Genomic DNA, 23391 nt, shown 5'->3' with positions numbered 1-23391 from the left:
AGCACAATTTTTTGTTAATGTGTAAAATTTTGAGATAATTGTGATTGGGCTTCATCCCAATCATTTGCCCATCAAGGGTAAGGTATTGGGGAGCTGTTCGTTCTAGAATTCGAAGTGTTGACCGCACATTTCTCACATAAGATGATACCAATCGAGCTATTGCTCGTTTATATTATTTGGCACAATTGATCTCTAATCTAAGTACCCACAAGTGGTCTCTTATCTAAGCAAGGCATTGTTGAGCCACGCATCCTAGGATTTGAAGTCTTGACTGTGGATTTCTAACGTAATCATCACATCGATTGAGTTGCCGCTCATTGATATTGCTAGTTGGCACTATTTAGCACAATTCGTCTCTAATCTAAGTGGCTAGAGATGGTCTCTTAATGCAAGCAGCCTATTACTTTTAGGGAAGGCCTTAGGAACACGAGACTTTGAAAGGGGAAAGGGGATGATGGCCATGATGAGGATGATGATGTATGCATGATGCTGTTATATCATTCATCATCAACATCATCGTCGTCTTCCTCCTCTTCTTCCACACAAGCCGCTTTCTCCTCTTTCTGCAAACCAGGCCTTTAGCCCTATCGCCATAGCCGGGGACCTTCAGCCTTTTTATCTAGGAACAGGGCCGTTATTTTAACATTTCCGCGACCGCTTGTTATATTTCCTGGCCATCCGCGCATATCCCCCTTCCTTTGCCCTCCTCGTGCACCGCTCTTTTTTCAGTTTCCCCTTCCCTTCGTCTGCTCCTCAGCGTCCTCGCCATCGATAGCAGGTTGTGCCTCGTACAATGGTGGCCGTCAAAAAGCACCAGCAGCTCTCTCTTAGCCGCGCGGACTTCGACTGGAGAGCCGCCAAGGCCGGTAAGGCCTTCTCGGGGTTCATCTTCGTCTGCAACAATAATACCTTTCCCGATCTGGAGTGCAGGATTTTTGGTGAGTCCGCTGTTGCCGTTTTCTTGCTTCTAGTTCCTTCGTGTGCCCCAGAGAAGTTGCAGTTTTGCAGGATTAAGCCGCGATTTAGCCCTCATTCCCACGGACAGGTTGCGTAGGCAAATTGAAATGATAAATCTTTGTTCAGCGGCAGGATGCAGAGGATTCAGGAAGGATGACCTTCGACTTTACAGATTCACTACCATCAAACTGGGCCGGGATTCCCTCCTGACATTGATGCAAATTGACTGTCTGGACCTTGGATTCTGCAGGTTAAGGTTGTAGAGAAGGATTTGGCCTCTTAAACAAGAATAGGAGGGATTGCAAAACAGACAGACTTACATATCAGTACAGTGGGATAGACATCTTGAACTATCAGCACAGGGACGTCAAACACAACAAGGCGAAATTACATTATTAGTATAGCTCCGTGCGCAGGGGGAAGGGAGGCACATGAGCTAGCTTATACGAAGCGTGTTCATGGCTTTACAGAATGTGCTACAGTTGCCCCACATGCTAACTGCTTGCACCTGTAGTTTTTCGTTGCTGCATACAATGTATGAAGTGTGCAACATAGAAGCTTGTTAATTGCCTGTGTTGTGTCATCATGCAACAGGCCTTTGCTTCATTTCACTGTTCTTCCATATGACATTTTTCTGTTTGGTTTGGTGTTTGGTGTTTGGTGGTGCTTGGGTCAACTGCACAATGGTTGTTTGGTGGTTATTCAATTTTCTCAAAGTGCTGTTTTCCTGATTGCAGGATTACCAGCATATTATGAGGATTCAGTGCGTGCAATTCGACGTGGAATGCCTCTCTTCCTATACAACTATTCTGAGAGACGCTTGTATGGTGTATTTGAGGTTTGGCCACTGCCTAATGTACTGTGACAGATGCTAGTATCTTCTGTGGCACAGTTTTTGTTTTAAGCAGTAAGCGTTATGCTCTTGCATGTTGACAGGTTGTTGTAACATTTAGGGATGTGAGGACTGCGCATTTGCATACTGATAGATTGTTTGTGACTTTTAGAATGATGCAATTTGATCATGTGCTTATGATTATCTGTGGTTGACTTTCAGGCTGCCAGTGATGGTGGTTTCAATATTGATCCTTATGCCTGGGGAAATGTGGACTCCAACAGATCTGGAAGGTATTCGAATCCAGTGTCAAGATATCCGGCACAGGTTTGTATAGGTTTAGATTTTGAGCTTGGAGTTGGAACTGATGAATGTTTAGGTAGTGTTAAGTTTGTTCTAGTTCTGTTAAAAAGTTTGAATAAAATTTGTCAGGTGAAAGTCCGTAGACGGGCAGAACGAGCTCCGCTGGACTATGAGAGCTTCCGTCATTTATTAGATCATCTTGAGGGCAACAAGTTTAGATTGGAACTGAGTGCCCGCCAGGTATCTTTTAGCTATACAGAGTTTCTATTTTCAGTGATTTTTTATTGTGATTCGAGCTTTGAAATTTACCTATTTTGATAGGTTCAAAGATTGCTGCATTTGTTTGATTCTTCATCTGAAAGAGAGCATAACAGAAACACCCTTTACCCTCCCCTTGAAGCCCAAGATCCAGAGTCACCTACCTCAGCATTCAATAAGTCGGATTCTGATTGCTACAGTGAGTGTTCAAGCCGGGGAACAAATTCTGGTGAAGAGGAATGGACAGATGATGCTACTAATGAGAAATTGTACTTTCCGCAAGGAGATGGTGATGGAGTAGTAAGTGAGAGGTTTGGTCACCTTAGTTTAGATGGAATGAATGGGTATGACAATGAAGGTTTTGACTCTGAAGGAGACAAGGAATTGGTGTATAACACCTCCTTTGTGCCTGGAATTTCTTCTGTATCTGAAGATCACTTCAGTGCAAGCGATGGAAATGGACATGTGTTTGCTTGGGATGAAAGTTCTTGTCGACGAGCTAATGATGCAAGGTCAGAAATTTTACAGGAAAACTCTGTTCTTTTGAGACTCCATGACGATGATCCTGCAGTAAACAGCTGTTCAATCAATTGTATTGAGCAGGGTGTGAATCAAAATCTACCAATGGGTAGGGCAGAGAATGTTGTAACTTTACCTATGCTACCATCTCAGGTCCAATCTCATTTTCCAGCAGGTGAGAACATTATCTTGATTCCTGTACAGACTGTGCAGTGTCAGCCGCAGACTGTGCAGTGTCAGCAGAGAGATGTAAGTGTTCAACCACAGAGACCGAAGTGGAATGAGCAGAAAAAGTTCTTGCGAGGATGGCCAAATTCAAAGACTCTTAGTCAGGACAGGTCATATAGGCCCAAAGATAACAGGTACCAAAAACAGCAGTCTCTGCCTGACAACCAGCCACAGCTTCAGATCAGTCAGGTTCTTGTCCCCATCTGTACGCAGAGACAAGGTTCATTGCCAGATCAGGGTCATATGGCAACCTTATTATCCCAAGTTTTCATTCCTCCAAACAGTGAAAACATCACATATGCTCAGTCACAGACTGCTGGTGTCAGAGTTGAGGATTCTGATGAGGTCTATGATATGGTAAACAATGGTCAGATGCTTCCAGATGGATTACAGCCAATTATGCAGAGGGGCCACTTTCCCATACTGTTTATGCCATCAGTTATACCCAGATTGCCTGCCAGCCCACCACCTATAACAGTTGGTTTTGTGGAGGCCTTGCATTTTGACATACTCAATTTTGCTCGGTTGACTAGGCCCTCAGCAGAAACACAGCGGCATGTGAAGGCTGCCATAGATTGTGTTCGCAAAGGTGTCAAAATGGTGTGGCCTGACGCTGACGTAGAGGTATGTTCTAGGCTCTTCATTTAGGTCTCTGTTTGGTGATGCTGCATGTTTCAGGATGAAAGTATTTCTTGCAGGCCTGATGATAAGTAACTCATGCTAGCTGTCCTTTGTGGTTTAAGTCTTTGTTCAGTCTCTATCTTTGTCTAGCAGCAGCAACTCAGTGAAGCAAATGTAAGGATTCACGGTCTGGTTGAAAAATCCATTCTTTGGGCTGATTTAAAGTGTAGTAGATAGTGACAGTTTCAAAGCTGCATATTTACACTTTGCAGTCAGAATAATTTAACTATGTTGTTGGCTGGTGGTTGTTGTCGATCAGGTATTTGGTTCCTTTGCAACTGGCTTGTGTTTGCAGCACAGTGATGTTGATCTAGCTGTTATCGATGCACCTCGGCTGCCTTCTTCAGAGAACTTGTCTATTGCACAAGCATCAGCCTCACTAATACGGGAACTTGCTTCAGCTTTAAGAGCTTATGAATGGTGTGAAAGCATCAACTCCTTGGATACTGCATCCATGCCTGTTTTAAAGTGCCTTTGCAGGCCTTTTGGTTTAGTGACAAATTCTGCCTTCTCAATACCCGCAATTGCTATTGATATTACAATTGGAGGGATGAGAAATAGTGATTTCGTCTGGAGTCCAGAGACCAGAGTTATGGACACAGCAGACCAAGCTCCACGGATAGGTAATTTTATGACTCGGCATACTGGAGGTGCAGCTCGTGAGTATGTGCTGCGAAAAATACAAGAGCTGCCTGCTTTAGCTCCATTGGTATGCTGATATACTGTGTCTCAAATTTGCTTGTTCATATCACACTCTTAAGCCTAACACTTTTAGACTTCTTAGATGATAACTTTGCAGCTTGTCTGCTGCAGGTATTACTCTTGAAGTCATTTTTGCATCACAGAAGCCTGAGCAACGTTTACTCTGGTGGTTTGGGTTCCTTTTCGTTGACACTTCTCCTGGCCTTTTTTTTGGAGGTATGTGTTGCCATGTTTATTTGCGTGATCATTTACTGTTCGGCATTTAAGTTGGTCTGTTACAGTTCTGTTGTATCAAACGCTGTTGTTCCATGACAGAGAGTGCCTATCTCTAGAGGTGGCCTTCCAGACGCCAACTTGAGTGATTCACCTGGTTCACCATCAGCATCATCTTCACCAGCATCTTGTTCATCAGATTGCTCAGATGACTCTGAGGCTCAGAGTTCAAGTTGCAGTTTTAGTGGCTCAAGTGGTGATTCGAGCACCCAGAGTCTTGGTGAGCATTATGTAAGAAGGGCAGCTGATGTCATTGAGAGGGTGTTGTCTCTTTGGGATTCAGGTGGCTCACCATATCTGGGAACTTTGCTTCTCGGATTTCTTCAAACATTTGGTTTTCAGCTGGATTTATCCCGTGAGAAGATTGTTCTGAAAGTATGCATCTATAGCCCTTTAAAGCTCTTATGCACTTGAAAAGTAATGGAAGAGAGAACATGCCTAAGTCTTACTACGCACTATTCTGATGTGATTTGAACTTTGCTTTTGAAGGGACTTAATGGAAGTCCTGGTGGTTTCTTTGCTCGAAATGATAGACATGTTGCGCTATGGATTGACGATCCTTTACGGCCTGGTGTTAATGTTGGAGCAGGATCATTTGCTATGGTCCATGTGCAGGTACTTAATTAACACTCCTCTTTGGTCTTGACCCTGTTGACGAAATCCTGTATTGGTTGGGTGCTTGGCTTTGGATGGTCTTTGAAAGCCCGAAGTTATTACTTGTCATCCTGATAGTAGATAACTACATAGCTTCTTGCAGTCAGAATTGCTCTGTTACATTATTTATAGTTTGTTTAAAATGGTTTAAAAAAGATGAGTCAACGATGGTATGGTTATTAGAAGTCGATACATCCATGTGTCTCACAGTGTTTGTAACAGTTATGAGCGAAACCTTTGCTCCTCTAGCATCTCACAATGTCCCTTGTGTGTAATATCTTTGCTCCTCCAGTGTCTCACAGTGCCCCTTGTGTAATTCCTTGCTGTTCGTTTTAATACTCTATTTTGTGGTTTTGGCCTCCCTACCGGCTTCTAGTAATGCTTATGTGTGTTCTAGTGTTGGCTGTGACATCATGTAGGCTTAGATTCTTATTTATCTATGTTTGCATTGAACATCTTATTTTCCTACAGCTGGTTTGGGATCAGGGCTTTTTGCTTCGAAATATGAACTGTTTGCTGTTCATTTTAATACTCTCTTTTGTGGTTTTGGCCTCCCTACCAGCTTCTAGTAATGCTTTTGTGTGTTGTAGGCTTAGATTGCTATTTACTTATGTTCTTGTTGAACATCTCATTTTCCTACAGCTGGTTTTGGATCAGGGCTTTTTGTTTAGAAGTATGAACTATTTGTGAAAGCTGGGTCTCTCACATTTTTGTCCTATTCAATCATTTGTTGAAGATGACACAAATGCCTTCTATTATTGGATTGTTCTAGTTCCAAGAAGATATCAAGGTCACCTGTGTTCTTTTGGGCCTATTTGCAATGGTTTGAATCGAATTTCTTGTCAACTTGGCACGATAGCACACCATAAGCATGTGCATGACTTTATTGCCATGTACATGAATTTTCTGCAAATCCGCTCTCTTAAATGCCGACATCAAAAGCCAATAGCAAAACCAGCTGGTATGCACTGCAGAATGGTGAGGACTATTGGTTTTTCTTAACCAATTAAAGCATCTATTTCGCTTACACTCCCCGTATCTTGCATGCAGCTCTAAGAAGTATAAAATATGAGTGGTTATCATAATGTGATGAATGTTTTTCCCTTGCTTTGATGATGCGTGGGATTATTTGGGATGACCATCTCTTAACACAAATGCCATCTTAACATGATCGTGGATCATCTTGGATCACAATGGCTTTCTTTAACACAATGCGATTTTAACATGGATTCTGGTATTCTCTCTTCCCTTCTAAAGTTGGCATTGTAGATCAAAATGCCACTTGCATTAATGAATGACAATGTCCAAGAGTGGGATGCAAGGAGTACAACGTCAAGATTTGTGTACAAGGCACCAAAGGAAGCATGTAGAAGAGTGCATCCTCTAGATAAGTCATGACCATTAGTTCATATGACTTTAATATGTATATCATACTCCCATTGTCACTATTGTGCAAGATGGCAATGATGTCATGTGTCTTGTTGCTCTAGACGTTTGTTTTTGGATCATATAACTTATGCTCCAACAACATTCAATCGGATTATGGACATGATTTTTCGTTAGCATAGATTTGATGATATTGCCATTCATTTGAAGAATGTAGAGAAAAGCATAGGAAGTGTCTAATTATAACTTTTCAAGAACTTCTTAAGCATCGATTGGTCATTAATATCAAGATAATTGCAGTCTTCTTAGAGAAAATTCACTTTTTGTGGCATAGTTGCTAGAGATAGTTTTAGAATGGAACCAAGTAAGATGGAGTCCAATTTGCTATTTCATAGAGATTGCCTCTACCCTTAATGATCTACAAAAGAAGAGAGTTCCTTTTACATGGGCTGAAAAAGGGATTGCAGCCTTCAAGTAGTTGAAGGAAACACGTACTTCAAGTTTGGTCTTGATTTTGCATTATCTTTGACAAGATTTTGCGAAACAATGTGATGCGTGTCCTATGAGAGCGGAGTTTTATAGGGTACTGAAAAGGATTAGTGGGTTTATGAGAGAGCGTTTAGCTATCATCTATGCTCTTGTTGCATGGAAACACTACTTGCTAGGTGATGATTTTATTGTTTAGGCTTTTAGACTTTGTGCTATTTGCTCACTCAAACAAAGCTGTTTGAGAAGCATCTGGGATAGGCCAACTTCTTATCCATGTTCCACTTTTAGATAGTGGCTGTGGATGGTAAGGTCATTGTGGTTGATGCTTTATCTAGAAAACCACATGTTTCACGTGTATTTGTTGCCCATTAAGTTATTGGATTGTTGCCCATTAAGTTATTGGATGAAATGAATAGCAAGGACAAGAGAAAGATGTCATCTTCAAGGGTATATGGGCAGCAAGAAGCACCCAAAGGACAGCCATTGCAACCTAAGATGCACCAAAGGGTATTTTAACAAAAGCAAATGGTATCAATGGGATTGGATACCCAACTGCAAGGTCATCTTCGTAGTGACAATCCAATGGGTTTTGAATAGCCTTGGATGCATGCAATGTTGGGGCAGCTAGGATACTTTAGTGGTGGCACTGTTTTTCATGCTATGGTGGGTTAGGGATTGCATATGGAAATGTATGGCACAACTATTTTTCATGCCATGGTGGGTTAGGGACTATATACGAGAATGTAACAGGGTATGGCTGTGCATCAAACCCATTAAACCGGTACTTCATAACTCTTCGAATAGATTTGCAAACACACAAAATACTCTTGCGTTTTGGGATCAAGCTGGCCGAAGAGAGGGGAAATCAGCTACACTTTGCAAAGAGAAATTGTAGATGCTCCACACACTTCACAGAAGGCCTAAAAATAGTAGCAAGCTTGTGTTCTTTGCAATAGATCTGCTCTAAACAAGAAACTAGATGTGGTCTCCTCTTGTGGAACCCTCTATGTCCTCACTTAGGCGATGATACAAGTGCGTGTGCAATGGAAGAGGAAACATGTACATGGAGAGAGAAAGGAAGAGAGACTGCGATGAAAGAAGAGAATGGAAGAAGAAAATTTGCACTGGACTCCAAAAGAATGTTGAATACAAAGAGGACTAATCAGACCTTGCCCGCAGCCCAAGGTGTTAGTGAGGGCATTGGATGAGGTTGATGACAGAAGGCAGTATTGGAAGATGGAGGAGAGTCCTTATGTTGGAGTGTGCTGAAATTTGCAGCAGAAAGCTTGTGACAAAAGAATACTGAATACAAAGAGGACTAATCAGACTTTGCATGCAGCCCAAGGTGTTAGTGAGGGCATTGGATCAGGTTGATGATAGAAGGCAGTATTGGAAGATGGAGGAGAGTCTTTATGTGTCGGAGTGTGCTGAAATTTGCAGCAGAAAGCTTGTGAATGATGGTTGCCACCAAGTCACCTTGCTATAAATAGCTGAAAATGCCCCAAACTAGCTAACCTTGTTAAATTGGCCCCAAAAACGCTTTTTGACTTGAACAACCAATCAAGAAAATGGTGTTGCCTCTACTGGATCAGTTGGTTGCCTCATCTTGGCCAGTATAAATGTAGTTCAAATCCACTGAAAAAGGAATGCAAAAGTTGGAAACTAAGTAGCCATCGTGGACATACCTAAAATTGAAAATGCATGTTCTAAATAGATGCCTTCTTTGTCAAAACACATGATCGACCGTGTCAGAGCTCGTAATGTCCTTGTTTGTCTTATATTGAGGGTCATAGGATAGAGATGATTGTGCAAGTCACATGATTGCTAACAAACTCCTTGTGAGCAGCTATGCGCAACACTATAAATGAGAGTCACCACAAGGATGGTGTACAAGCCTTGTACAAAATCTCTTATGTAGGTATATGCTTTGCATGGTGTTGGCACCCTTCATGTTGTGTTTATCCTACATGTGTAAAGAAATGCCCTAATGTAGAAAACACAAACACAATCATATGACAAGCACAAAGTGATAATAGAACACAAGTATGGTTAGGGTAACTCAAAGACAATGGACACTGTGAATAATCTGGAATGAATGTGAATAATACAATGCTCATGTAACAAAGACACTATGTAGTGAATGAATATTGTACCTCAAACTCTCGTCTCGAGGACTGAGGCATAGGTAATGAGCTGGAGAGAGTGTTGTATTTAGATGGATCCCGAAACGTAGTAGAGCAGCCTCTGAAGATGTCTGGCAGCAGCAAATGCAGTAGTGTGGTAGTTGGATCAGTGTTAGATTGGCAAAAGGAGGCTGAAAAATGCAAAATCAGGTAGCAATGATGACCTGGAGCTGTTCAGACCCTGCAGTCTGCAAAATGCAGATTTGAAGATGATGTGGCAAGCAGGGTGGAGCAGACAGCAGCAAAATACAGCAGTCTACAGGTCGTGGACAGCTGGGTGGTTGTAGGAGCAGGCTGTATGGCAGCCCAAGAGGGTAGAAAACATTGAATGCAGGCTGTTTCAACCTTGAACAACAATCGCTAGTAGTAGATAGCTTTGGAACAGTAGCAGAAGGTTTAGTAGTAGGTGCCGGATGGTAGGAGATGACGACAGGTCACGGACAGCTGCGATTGATGTTCTCCGTGAATGGAGTGTGGATAGTGAAGCTACAACACTTGCAATTTGCAAAACTGAGATTGGATTGAATGGGAGGGTAGGTTGTCTTCTTATAGAAAGTTTGGGGTCTCCCAAGAAATAGTTAAAATTCATTAATTAAATTTAGCTTTGGGGTTTAATGAAAGCTAATGATAATTCAACTCAACACCCTCTCTTAGGCCCAAAAGGAAAACCAGAGAGGGACTTTAAACAAGCCCAAGCCGTTTTTATTTTCTTCTCCCCAAGGCATCCTACCCCAAAGCAGCCAAGGCATCGAGCAAAGAGTGCACATTGGCTGCCCAGTGACCTACCAAGATTTCAGAGGTGATGTTAATATTACTAAGGGAGTCCAAGTAGTCACCTGAGAGAGGATAGAACATTGATCAAAGGGTGCTCCTTGGCTGCCCAATGGCCTACTAAGTCCTACAAAGACTGATGGAAACACTTTGTTTATTTTTGGGAGGGTAGCCTGTTGTGTTTTTCAAAAGAGTTAGCATTAAGTGAGGGGTTTTAAAAAGTTTTTGGTTGATGTGTAATAGTGCCTCGAGGGGAGATAGGGATGGTCAGTCCCAAGATCTTCACAAAACAAACAATACTATCCCAACCACTACTAGGTGTCGATGAAGAAAGAAATAGGTTGTGTGGAAAGCATCTATGGTGAGTATGTGGAGAGGCAAAAAGGAAGGGCAGAAAGCAAGCTAGACAAGCTAAGCAAGCGAGGGAGACTCTCAATCAATGGGCTCACATGCAATGAAGCAATAAGAGGAAAATGTGTATGTTACATATGAGTTATATACATGTGCATGTGCAATTGGGACAAATATTATAGCCCTCTTCATTTATTTATCCTTGTTGTTTCTCAATCATGAACATTGAAAGGAGAGATTGTTATTTGAAGGTAAGATGGCAAGAAAGTTGCAAAATGGTAAAGGAGGAAGCAAACCATGTCAAGCAAGGAGATAATATTTGTCATATTCATTTATTTATCCTTGTTGTTTCTCAATCATGACCATTGAAAGGAGAGATTGTTATTTGAAGGTAAGATGGCAAGATAAATGCAAAATGTTCAAGAAGGAGGCAAACCATGTTAGGGATTATTGTGCAGAGATGCTTGTTACAAGAATAGAACGCAAATGCACTAGAGGTATGCAAGAGGCAATGCAAGTGTAATCATATTTATGCAAAATGTGATGTAATGGTGCCACTTGGATAGTACCCTTGTAGGGAAATTTTTCACTTATCCAAGCACCCTTTTACAATCATGGTCATCTTGATGATGCGAATGAAGATACAAAGTACAATGTATATAATGTTTGAAACAAAATTGTAAACAACACCTTGTCACCATCAAGAAGTAGGCCTCTCCTCTTAAACTAAGAGGGAAAGCAAGAGGGAAGCACTCTTCCCCTCTATTTGTAGAAGTAGGGGAGGATGCATTTAAGCTGATTTGGGTAGTGAATATTGGAGTACCCGTGACTAACTTGGTCAATATGTTTGTAAATTATCCAATGAAGATATAAACTCTAGACAAATGATGCTTGGCTCAAGCTCCCCTTTGGTGAAGTGAAAATGTATGCCAATATGCTATGTTCGAGATGTGATGATAGGGTTACCAAGTAGTGCTATCCCACTTTGGTTATCGTAATAGGTAACAATTGGTATAGTATATGGGAGCTAAAGTGCGGCTAGTAAGCTCTCTAGGTAGATGGCCTTGTTCGTGAAAGTTGCCACTGTCTCATGCTTACGGTTGGCCTAAGAAATGGAAGCCATGCCCTAGATAGTTGTCATGGAAACGTGGGGTGTTACGACCTTCTACCCAATTAGAATCGGTGTATCCTTGGAAACATAAATCAAAACCACAAGTCAGCCTATAAGAATAGGTATATTGCAAATATCTTTGAATACTGAGACATGCAATTCAATGTGATATCCTAGGGGCAGTGAAATATTAACTTGGGTAAACTAATTGACTATGCTAAATTTGACTTAGTATGTATTAATCAAAGGAGTTTTCGTACTATAGATCCAGAGGTGCTCTCATTGAAGGGCCAACCTATGATATCCTTAGATCAGTGGACAGTTGAATTGAGAGATGTGGCTATAGGTTGTGTTTGATCTTGATAATACTAATTCAACAAGTAAAGAGCATACTTTTGCTGTGACACAAAAATTCATCCGCCGATCGAACTATCTCTATTCTTAAAAAGTAACACAACAAATTGAGGTCTATCATCTCAAATGTAGCACAAAGCTTGGTCTTAATTTTTGGTAGGGCAGTAGAATTTGAACCAGTAATAAGTAAACCATCTACGTTCAATGATATAATTGATCCCCTCTAAAGTAATATGGACATATAAGTTCGGGCCACAAGGGATAGAATGGTATCCATGAGTTTGAATGAACTCATCTATCCTTTGAAACCAAGACCGCGGTGCTTGCTGCAGCCTATAAAGAGCTTTCTGCAAGCAAAAGACCTTATCTTTTTGGTTAGCAAAAGAAAACCTGGGTGGCTGCTCCATATGGTTTTTTCCTTTCAAATAACCGTTTAGAAAGGCACTTTTAATATCCATTTGATAGATTGGCTAAGTGTAGTGAGCGGCTAGTGTAACCACCCATATTTTGATGCTTCTTGAGTCATGCGGGCACTACTTGAGCACCATATTTAGTGTTTCTTGTTGAATAGAAAATGTACATCATGTGGGCATGTGATATTGATTTTTTTGGTTGCAATGAGGCACATGTATGTCACATACTTTATTGAACTTCAATATACATGCATTTTTGGATTTATTTAATGGTTTTTGACTTGAAACCTATGCAAATAATGCTTGGTGGATGTATTCTTCTTGAACCATGAGTATATTGCTAGTTTTTAAAAATTATAGTAGTCCTAATGTCAGAATTGCACAAACAACACATATTACTCTAGGGACAAGATATCCATCTTGTCTCGATGACTTTGTCATGACTTAGATGATCCACCAAGGTCCAAGTCTCATTTTGGTCAATAATCTCTAGCTCCTTTTCCATGGCCTCTCGCCATTGAGGATATTGAAGAGCCTCTTGTCAATTATCCGACTTGGTATGTGGTATGTAATCAGTTGTAAACATCGACACAAATGAGGCTTGAGATGCAAGTTGGGTAGATCTTCTAGGGCCCTTTGGAGTAGAATCCAGAGGAAGGTTCCCAGAATCCCACATGGTTTGTTGGTACTAGCATAGTAATGGGTTGCGGAAAGGTCAAGAGTGGGTAGTAGACTCTTCTTAAAATGCACTATCTTTGATGGAATATGTTGAGGAATCGGCTCAAAGTTCGGGGCAGAAGACTGCATAATATCCCTTTCGTAAAAAACTCTCTCTCTCCTAACAATCACCTTGTTTGTTTGAGGATCGTAGGCATTCACTTCAAAGGAGTATCCTACAAAAATAAGGAGACCATGGAGTGAGCTTTTCTATCTTATCATTAGGCATGTGCGTATATGCACAACTCCCAAAGGCTCTACAATGAGAAACTACAGGCCAAGGGCTAAAGAATGCCTCATATTGAGTCCTTGGAGGAATAGATGCAGTTAGGCATTGGTTGAGGATGTACACCAAAGTGTTAACAACCTCGATTCAAAGGCACTCATGGATTGTTGCTGTGGACAACATAGCGTGCCATGTTTATGATGTTCCAGTTCCTACACCCTAGGACTCCATTGTGAGACGGGGAGTTGGTAGAGGTTGTTAGCAGATATGTCAGTTCATGGCTGAGTCTGTGCATGTCAGCGGGCTAGGGCACCAAGATATTATCTTGATTATTTAGGCATTTTTCTTGGCATTTTATGATGGTCATTATAGATTTATTGCTGGCCGACTTGACATGATTTATGGCATTATTTTTGCCTATTTATTCAGGCTTCTCCTCCACATTCATTGATCATTCTTCACTTGCATGGTTCTAGTGGAGGGAGAGGAGTAGGTGCCAGCAGCCAGTGTTTTCACAGCCGGTGACTCACATTGGTTCTGTACTATCTCATATCTTGGTATATGGATTCCATTTCTTGATGAGTATCTCTTTGCTTCTGTGTTCCTTGTGCAGTGTTTTTATCTTTTGCAGTGTTTCTCTCTCTTTTCTTTCTCTCTTGTGTACAGCAGTCTATTACAGCAGTTTTCCACATGCTTGCATCACTGCATCCACTTCTGACATCGTATTAGATTGCAGGATCATTGTTCCTACTGCTGTTTTACACTGTTTCAGGTCTGAGTTTTGACTTTTCATCTATTGATTGGACCTGTTCTGACTGCTGCGACCGACTTACAGCGTGGGTGATCATCTTCTGATCATTTTTGTCTCGTCTCCTTCGTGTTTTGTAGACCGCCATTTTTGTTTTCAGCTTTTTGGGGCTATTTTAGGGTTGGGGACCTGTTATACTGAACCTTCCAAATCTGCATTTTGGTGTCCGCTGCGAGTGTTTTATTGATCAATACTTGTGTTTTGGCTGTTTGCTCTTGTGCAAGGTTGGGCAACTGTATTTTCAGGCTGGTTTTGGTTATTTTTGGTCTACTAGTGATCTTTTCTCTATGTGCTTTCTTTACTGCTTGGAACTCGCGCAATCCTTGTGAGTCTGTATTTTTGGCATACTTTTCTCCCTAACTATTCCTTGTCTTTCTTCATCTTCTCTGTATCTCCCTCATCATCGCTCCTTTGGCATCTCCTCCTAATGGTTAACATGCAAATATTCTTTACTCATCTACAAGTGCTATGTTGGAATGGTGACGCAGGTTGATGACTCTCTCAGCGAGTCCTCCTTTTCTCCAAGTTCAGGTTTAGGCTCCATCTATGTGGCCCCGACAATGGTTGTAGGGGCCTTCCTTCCAGGCTGCTAGTACAGGTGATGGGGTCATTTTTCACCTCTCTTCTATTCCAGAGAGGGAGTGTGGGAGGGTCGTGAGATGGGGTAGGTGAACCTCATCTATATAAGTATATAGGTGCATAGGTTCTCAAGAGGGGTTTTTCTAACACAATGACCGAAGTATGGTAAGTTCAAATCTTCAAGTTGGGATGACATCTAGGTTCATGATGAGCTGGTTCTGAATCTTAATTGAGGAGTTCTTTCCAACCCAGACTATCCCAGTTGTAGGGGCTTAGGAGATAAAAATGTTCGAGATGGGGGTCATATGATGAGTAGTTCCATTGTTCTCAATCCAAGGAGTAGGTGAAGTACTTAGTGGGCCTTTGCAGTCACCTTCCCGGGAGGCAATTGTAGATGTGAACAAGACTCGTATCCTCAAACGTCTCTAAGGAGACGACGTGGGTCTTTGTAGACCAGTCAGAGTCTAGAGATGCTCTCTAATGTTGAGAACGATGCTGACTATGATGGTTGGCTGATGGCATTGTGGGTTTGACCTCGCCATTGCCCTTGTTGGGACTACCTTGCCTCCCTTGTTGGAGGTTTCTCAACTGAGGGCGGGGGTGTCAAAAGATGACGCACTAGCGAGACAGTAGGGTTTGCGGGGAGAAACACGGAGTGAACTCGGTAAACATGGAGAAGAGAAGAGAAGAGAGAAGAAACTCTGATGAATGGAATGATGAAGTTTTGAATCATGGAGTGAATGTGATACAAGGGAACAAGGGGGCCATAGCACAAGGAAGATGATGATGATGACAACCACGAACCACGAACCGCAATGTCCTCTTGAAGGGATGTGAGGGTAGTGGAGAGGCTGGAGAGAAGAGGTGATGGATTGAATGAATCAGCCGTGTGGAATGAATGAGAGAGTGGCCCATAAATAGGCACAGTTGGTCTAGGATGGCGCCCCTTTGCTGGAAGGAATACGAAGGTCTCGTCACCAAGTTGCGGTTGAACCTCAGAGGTCCCGATCTAGGTGGTACCTGAAGATCCTGGTAGTAGAAGAGATGACTGATTGAAGACAGCCACCCCAAGAAAGTAGAGGATGGGTGAAGAACTTCATGTGGAGTAGGTTTCCTCTCTGAGGTGGGAGGTGGAGGGGCCCCCGCTGAAGTTGAAGAAGTAGATGCTCCCTTTGAGGGCAAAGAAATAACATCCCCCTCTGAAGTAGATAGGGAATCCAAAAACTCATGGATCACGGACTCTGAAATGTCTGATGATGAAGGAAGTGCCGCCGGTCGTGCTGAAGAAGGTATCTGGGTTGCCGAAGAGCTCCCAGAGGTAGCCTCTCAAACCTGAGTAGTCGAGGGTGGGGAAGGGTGGGGCTCAGAATGAGCAAAAGGTGGGCAACAGTCGTTGTCTCTCAGTGTAGCGGACTAGGTAGCCGAAGAAGAGAAAGGAGTCGAGCAGCCATTGTCTCTCGAAGGAGCGGACTGACGAGGAGACGGTATCAAACAATCACTGTCTCTCGATGGAGTGGACTGCAGAACCGTAGGCCATAACTGAGACTGCAATGTCCTCTGCGAAAGGGGTGTGGGCAGCAAGCTGAAAACACATGAAACCTGCAAAAACAAGATGTTGATGCAGCGGAAGAAGAAGAGAAGTGGATGCCGAACCCGCCACCGGTCTTTGCCTTCATTGGAGTGGAGGATCTTCGCTGCTAGGTGAGCAGATCCAGCTCTAATACCATATCAAAAGATGACATACCAGCAAGACAGTAGGGTTTGTGGGGAGGAACACAGAGTGAACTCGACAAACATGGAGAAGAGAAGAGAAGAGAAGAAACTCTGATGAATGGAATGATGAAGTTCTGAATCATGGACTGAATGTGATACAAGGGAACAAGGGTGCCGTAGCACAAGGAAGATGATGATGATGATGATAGCCATGAACCACGAACTGCAATGTCCTCTTGAAGGGGTGTGAGGGTAGTGGTGAGGCTGGAGAGAAGAGGTAATGGACTGAATGAATCAGCCGTGTGGAATGAATGAGAGAGTGGCCCATAAATAGGGACAGTTAGTTTAGGATAGTGCTCCTTTTTGGGGCTGCAAACCCTAAACGCAAAAACGCAAACTGCAGGTGAAGAGTTTCTCAACAGGGGTCTAAGTCTTAGCTTTTGGTGTTGTGTCTCTTGCCTTTTAACCAATATTCACACACACACACACACACACACACACACACACACACAGAGGTGTGCTGGAACGTTATGGGAATCAAGACAAGGAATATTAATATGTTATGGGTGATTAGGACAAGTAATGTTCTTTTAGCTTCGAATGCGTTCCTTGCTCCAATCCATTATGGAATATGAGAGAGAGAGAGAGAGAGAGAGAGAGAGAGAGGGAGAGAGAGAGAGAGAGAGAGAGAGAGAGAGATGTCAGTTCGAATGTTATGGGAATCAAGACAAGGATTATCAATGTAGCTTGGAATGCATTTCTTGCTCCAATCCATTAGGGAACAATGCTAGCTTGGGTTATGTTTCCTATTCCAATCCATCAAGGAACAACATTCCCATGTTTGAAGTCCTTTTGCTCACCATTCCTTGTGCCTCTACAACATGGTCATTGGTATGGATGGCTATATCTATGGCCTTATCTCATTTGAAGTTGCCTAATGAGTACGACAATAACTAGAAAATCATAATCTAAAAGGTGAAAGAAGTATACCATGGTTGAAACTTAATTTATGAGATGACTTTATGAGGATATAGTAGGGTTTGCATAGAAAACAATGTACAATATGACTAGCAAATGAACTTAGAAACAAAAATGAAAACAAAAGAGAGAATGCATGAATAAACTCAATGAACGACCATTTTTGTGAGGTATGTGTTAGTGCCCAAGGAGTGAACAAGGAAAGCTGTACGAATGTGTTGTAGTCGGATGGATCTTGAATGCAATAAACCACTGACAACTTGGTGCTGAATTTGAGGTAGACCACTTGGTAGTGGCGATGGCAATTGAGGAGGCAAATAATACTACATTGAAAAATGAACTTAAAGATTTTAATTAAAATTAACACTAGTTGCGGTACCGCTAGCTCTTACCATGGTGACCATTATACTATCAATGATGGATTTAACACTAGGGCATGCTGAGGACAAGTATATAAGCTATGTGGTTCAAAGACAACACAAAAGAAACAAGGTGCTACGTGAAATGTTCATCAATGGAAAGTTTGCACCTCAGGTTTAATGATCATTTGAAAGTTTCGTCTAGTAAGCGACTCAAGTTATAAAGCAAGCCTTGAACTTAAGTTTGGTCTAGTGGAGCAACTCACTTATGATCAATGACCAAGTCTTTAATTAGCCCTTAATTGAAAAAGCAAGATTGGATTTAGTGTTGTTAACTTTTGTGTTACATATGGTTGCACGACGAAGTCCACAAACTTCTTATCTATCCATCCTCTTTAGAGTCTTAGTGTCAATTGTTGGCCTAGGTCATTCATTTGGCCATAAGTGTCAGTTGGTGATATTAGAGATGTGGCATTTAATGGTACCTAATGCTAATCTAATGGTCAAAGATGGCACAGAGAGACTCGGGAGTGAAAGATGCCTAGTCAATTTAATTATTGGCTAGTCAGATTATTTTTCTGGGCACCGAAATAATTGTTAGATTAATTGTCAGTAATTAAAGACTGAAAATTAATATTTAATGACGGATAATGTTGGAAAAACCATTTGGGAAGGCTGTCACTTGGCAAATTTGCCCATACAGGCTAGTAAAATGCCGAAGAAGAGAAAAAACGAGATGATTCTTGCTACAGCAAATGTGGGAGAGTTATGAGCAGCCATGGCTAGCCTATTTTCAGCCATTGCAGCCAGCCACGAATGAGTTTTGAGGAGGCGATTGTAGATTCAGACCCTCCACAGCTGGCGATTTCATCTAGGTACAAGGTGACAGCTGATTTGGATGTCTCAGCTGTAGGCGATAACATTTAATGCTGTTGTGGTAGTGCAGCAGCTGCATTTGATTGATTTTCAGTCATTCTTCGCGACAAAACTCTGAATTTTCTCTCTCTATAGCTTTCTCTCTTATCTCCTAGCCATTTCATAGCCTTGCTCTGAAGATCTCAACATTTGGACCCTTGGAGGTTGAGACATTGCAAATTTCTCTGGTGTAAACCCTAACTTACAGCAGATATTAGGATTTAGCGACAGCCTCGGGAAGCGTACCTGAAATTGGAAGCTCCAAGACTTGGATTTTTCAGGGTTGAAGGTGAATTTCAGCTAAATTCAGGTGGAGAACTAGCTAGCCATTGAATTTGGGGCATTTCCATCGTCTATGAAGTGGGTGAAGGCCAATTAAGTGCTCAAATCAAGGGGCAAATTAGATTGAAGACTTGCTAGTCACTTTGGACAACAAGGGGAGTTTGGATTGCGAAGGGGATCGGGAGAATCCCATTGTAAATCAACTTCTTCTTCAATAAAGCTAAAGAAATACCAAAAGGGTCGCCGATGTTGGGGCCAATCAGTTGTGCATTGTCTAAGATCAGTAGGTAAATTTGTATTTTCAAATTCGCAATTATTGTTTGCTGCTGTAATTAAGTTGTAATTAGGGATTTACCACCCATCCACGGAAGGAAGGCTGGTTTCACATGTGGTAGGCTAATACTCACTCGTGGGTGGATGGGAGGTATAGGATACATGGGCGTAATTCCCAGAAGTGCAGAATTGGAAGGCAAAGTGGTCCTCAAGAGAGGGAAATAAGGGTAACTCAGCAGGCCTAAAACCCAGAGAACGATCTAAGATAGCTTGTAGGAAAGAGAAACAACCTAGGGAAGGAGATGTGAATGTACTGCGTGTACTGCCTTTAAATAAGGATCTAAACCTAAGCTTAATGGGGAAAAAGTCTAAATGTAAACCCTTTGGCTTGATTCTTCAAAGTGCAATGAATGCGGAAACGCATGACTGGACTGAAAGAAAGAAGTGAATATGGAGAGAGAGAGAGAGAGAGAGAGAGAGAGAGAGAGAGAGAGAGCGAGCGAGCGCTGAAGACTGCAGAGAATGAATGCTGAATACTGAAGGCAGACATATACAAGGGCTGTGTGAGTATATAATCGGTCAGAGATCTCCCTCAACCTGTAAAAAATTGAAGTAATTCTGATCTGTAATAAAAAATGATCAGGTTAGCCAGTAACTGCTGCTGTGATTGGGTCAACTGCAATAAACAATAAAATAATATAAAAACTGCCACAAAAGTGCTGCCTGCCATGTGACAAAACTGTCTTTCTGTCCACCCTGATCAGTCTGCCTAATTTGCTGGCCAAAGTGCTGGTGACTGCCAAACTGCTGCCTGATCTGCTCCTGAACATGCTATGACTGCATAAACTGCCCTAATCTGCCCTGTAAATGCCCATGCCCGTCTTGGAGGTGACCAAATCTTTAATAGATTCTGGGTGAGTCGATGGTTGTTTGTGTTGAAGCAGATGGATTCCAATGGATAAATGTGTAGAGGAGAGATTCCTTGAGGAACAATACCTTTCGCTGATATATTCCCAAGATCCTGCATCATTTATTTTTGAGGTCCAAATTGAAATGATGATGAAAAAGGCGTGTCTTGCTCTGCATTGTGGGAAGAGGCTCGCCCCAAAGTCACAAGACAGTGCATAGTAAGATGAAAAACTGGAAGGCTCCAAGGGAGAAGTTGACTGAGACATCATAAGCTAGTTTGTGTTGCTCTTGCAAAACCCCAAAGCAGGGGCAGGTGCTGATGAAGCTGGAAATCAGGTTACATGCCTGAGATGGCAGGGCTAACGGATGCTGATGATAAAAGCAAGGATGCAGGGAATGATTTGGAATGAGAAGAGTGGTCAGACACTGGATGGCTATATGGAACTTTTGAGCTGTATGCGAATCAAAACCTTTGGAGTTCTGTTTTTGAACAAGCTTTATGTAGAAAATGTTTTGGGCTGTATAGAGCTGAGAGATAGTAACCTGTAATTTGACATTAACACTAATTTTGAGGTAGCTTAACAGACTTCTCTCATTTACACAACCTTTTTCCTTGCCATGATTTACGTCACTGCTGTTATTGAGCATTTTCAAAATAAGTCTCATGTTTTGTCATGCTATTTCATAATCTTGTTTTATGGCCTATGAGATTCCTTCCTGATGGTCATTTGGCAGTCTTTTTAGGATTTTATATCTGTGGTATGGAACCTTTAAATATGCTTGCTTGCAGTACTGATGCGATGAAGCTTGATATGTTGATAGTTTTGATGTATCTTGCTTACATAATGGAAGGGCATTGCTACTAATGAGACCCTCTGTTCATTTCTCAGACTGCTTTTAAGGAGATGTTGCAAGTTTTAACCAAACAGAGTGATATGTTGAGTTCACCTCTTCGATGCGAAGACAAGGATTGCCAAGATTTGGCTGTAATGGGACTGGAGCAGCTTTCATGCTTAAGCCGGTTGATTGTGGAGGATCATGAGTACTAATGGGTTGGTTGTTTAGTGCCATTCTTGCAGATAATTATAATTGTGTTCTACATTTTTCAGCAGAATGCTTACTCCTTGGTTATTTTCAAGGACTCTCTCACACTCTGAGGTAGAGTGGGATTGCAACTGAGGCTTTACTTCTGTAGGATCACATTGCCCATACTTGTTGCGATGTGTATAGCAAGGTCAGCATAGCATGTCTAATCTCCAATAGCAAGAATTACACAAAGTTACGGGCTTGGAGATCAGGATCCACTGCAAGAGAAAACTCGGAAAGAGGATGTGAGCTGTTGAGTTGTATCGATGGAGTATTTGAAGTCTTGTCAAAGCTTTGGGGATCTAGAACTTGGTACAGAAAAAGCGATCATCAGTTTGTTCAGAGCATCGCTAGTTGCAGACATCCTCAAGTGTACAAAGGAATGGAATTGTCTTTTTTATGGGACAAACTGGAAGATATTCCCTTAAATGTTCTGCTACTTGCTTGTGGTGAACAGTCTTGTTGGCCACTGCCACAAAGGACTTGCAGGTCATGGTTGTAAAAAAAAAAAAACCAAAAATATGGGCACTTATCTACTTACTTAGATTTTGCTGACAGTAAGGTCAGGTATCTATATCTTGTATGGGAGGAGCCATCAGGCAAAGGGTTGTGGTAGGTGACTTCATAAGCCAGTATCATCTCCTACACATGTTTTCATAACAGGAAAATGTGGAGGCCGGAGGTTGACTACGTCTTCATTCTGGGGCTTGCAGAAAAAGATGGTGACGAGAATGTAGATTTTTTAAGCTTTCTGGACTAGAGACTTACAGCTGCTTTCAATGTTCTTTTACTGAAAGAACTATGTAACGTGTTTGTTTCAAAGTAATGAAAAATTTTGACCTTATGGTCTATCAAGTGTCATGTGCAACATGACATAACATGTCTGATATATAGCAGTTAAAAATGAGTTGAGGCGTGATCAGCTGATTCACAGCAGCCAGTTACCCTATAAAGACCTCATCGAGGAGAGAAATGTCCTCTTTTGCTAAAAGGGCAAGCCTCTGATTTCACAGATGACTGAAGTGTCTTTTGCAGGAAATACAAGGCAAGGTATTGAAAAGCTAGTGTAGATCGACTGGCCGGATGTGAATTATGGTGGTGTTTCTTGTTAATGCAACATACGCGCCCCCCCCCCCCCCCCAAACACACCCACCCACCCCTGCATGGTGGCAGGATGGCAATGATGCAATGAGACAGACTTGAATAGTGGGAGGTTAATGAGTCCACCTTAGTTGGCAAAAGGTTGAAGCAAGCATGAGCATTGAAGGGATCCACCCTCATGCTCACAAACTCCTGATTTGTGCAGGATCCACACAACTGTGGATTTGATGTTCTTCTTTGGTTGCAGCAGCAGGTAAGGGGACAGCCATGCATGGCATATGTTGGATTCAATGTAGGGGTGAGGAGAAATGCCTGAAAAATTTAAGTCAGGATAAAGAAGTTGTTAACATGGTTTAAAATTGAAGCTACAGTTTCAAGCCGGTGAATTATTTGGATTAATTTAAGCAGTTCGGTAGAGAGCTGTAAGTTAAGTATAAAAGTCACAGGGTGATGAAAAGCAATAATAATGAGCTTCACAGATCTCCATTTGAATGACAAAAAATATACTGAGACTTGACTTTTGGATACAGATCTGTTCATATCTGAAGGGGATTATTTTCTGGAGCGATTGATAAAAATTATTTATACTGAGACTATGAATTTACAAACTTGAGGTCTAAGATTGTTGAAAATTAGTTTGTTATATTATTGGTCCATTGGAAAGAAACAGATGCATTCTGAGACGTTAAAGTTATCAATACCATCTGCAAGTTGTTAGAAATTACGTTATCAGTGGGTTATGAAAATTCAAAAATTGCATGAGAAGCAAAGGAGTCATAATACTTCCCATTAGTTCATGATTTTGATTGTTAGGTCTGTTTTCACCCTCTGAACCAACCTGTAATGCTTTGGCTATTCTATGTATCACATTCCAGATGAGGTAGCTATTGTGCCAAGGGATGCTCACTTGCTTATTGCTTCATCACTATGATGGACCTTATACTATCATGGCAGCCTATGGGGGATTGTTATACTTGGCC

At 41.8% G+C, this 23391-nt stretch overlaps 1 protein-coding gene across 1 annotated transcript; it reads left to right on the top strand.

Annotated features, from left to right (window-relative positions):
• The first annotated feature begins 525 nt into the window (after nucleotides 1-525).
• Nucleotides 526-21839, top strand: LOC148032210 (uncharacterized). The gene is made up of 10 exons (XM_087682863.1): nucleotides 526-938; nucleotides 1695-1795; nucleotides 2012-2116; nucleotides 2222-2332; nucleotides 2414-3721; nucleotides 4038-4487; nucleotides 4592-4696; nucleotides 4796-5128; nucleotides 5243-5368; nucleotides 21115-21839. The coding sequence occupies exons 1-10, from the start codon at nucleotides 794-796 to the stop codon at nucleotides 21271-21273; spliced, it is 2943 nt and encodes a 980-aa protein (XP_087538989.1). The 5' UTR covers nucleotides 526-793; the 3' UTR covers nucleotides 21274-21839.
• The last annotated feature ends 1552 nt before the right edge of the window (nucleotides 21840-23391 follow it).

Source organism: Lygodium microphyllum, chromosome 8 (assembly GCF_053477565.2).
Source record: "Lygodium microphyllum isolate KBCC chromosome 8, Lygodium_microphyllum_v1.1.10, whole genome shotgun sequence".
NCBI lineage: Eukaryota > Viridiplantae > Streptophyta > Polypodiopsida > Schizaeales > Lygodiaceae > Lygodium > Lygodium microphyllum.
This window is presented reverse-complemented; position numbering and strand designations above follow the sequence as displayed.

Excerpts from the sequence above, each read along its gene's own strand:
- LOC148032210 (XM_087682863.1), top strand. The coding sequence starts at position 794 with ATGGTGGCCGTCAAAAAGCACCAGCAGCTCTCTCTTAGCCGCGCGGAC. Across the intron at positions 1,796-2,011 it reads GCTTGTATGGTGTATTTGAG|GCTGCCAGTGATGGTGGTTT; the intron begins GTTTGGCCACTG and ends GTTGACTTTCAG. Across the intron at positions 2,333-2,413 it reads TGGAACTGAGTGCCCGCCAG|GTTCAAAGATTGCTGCATTT; the intron begins GTATCTTTTAGC and ends CTATTTTGATAG.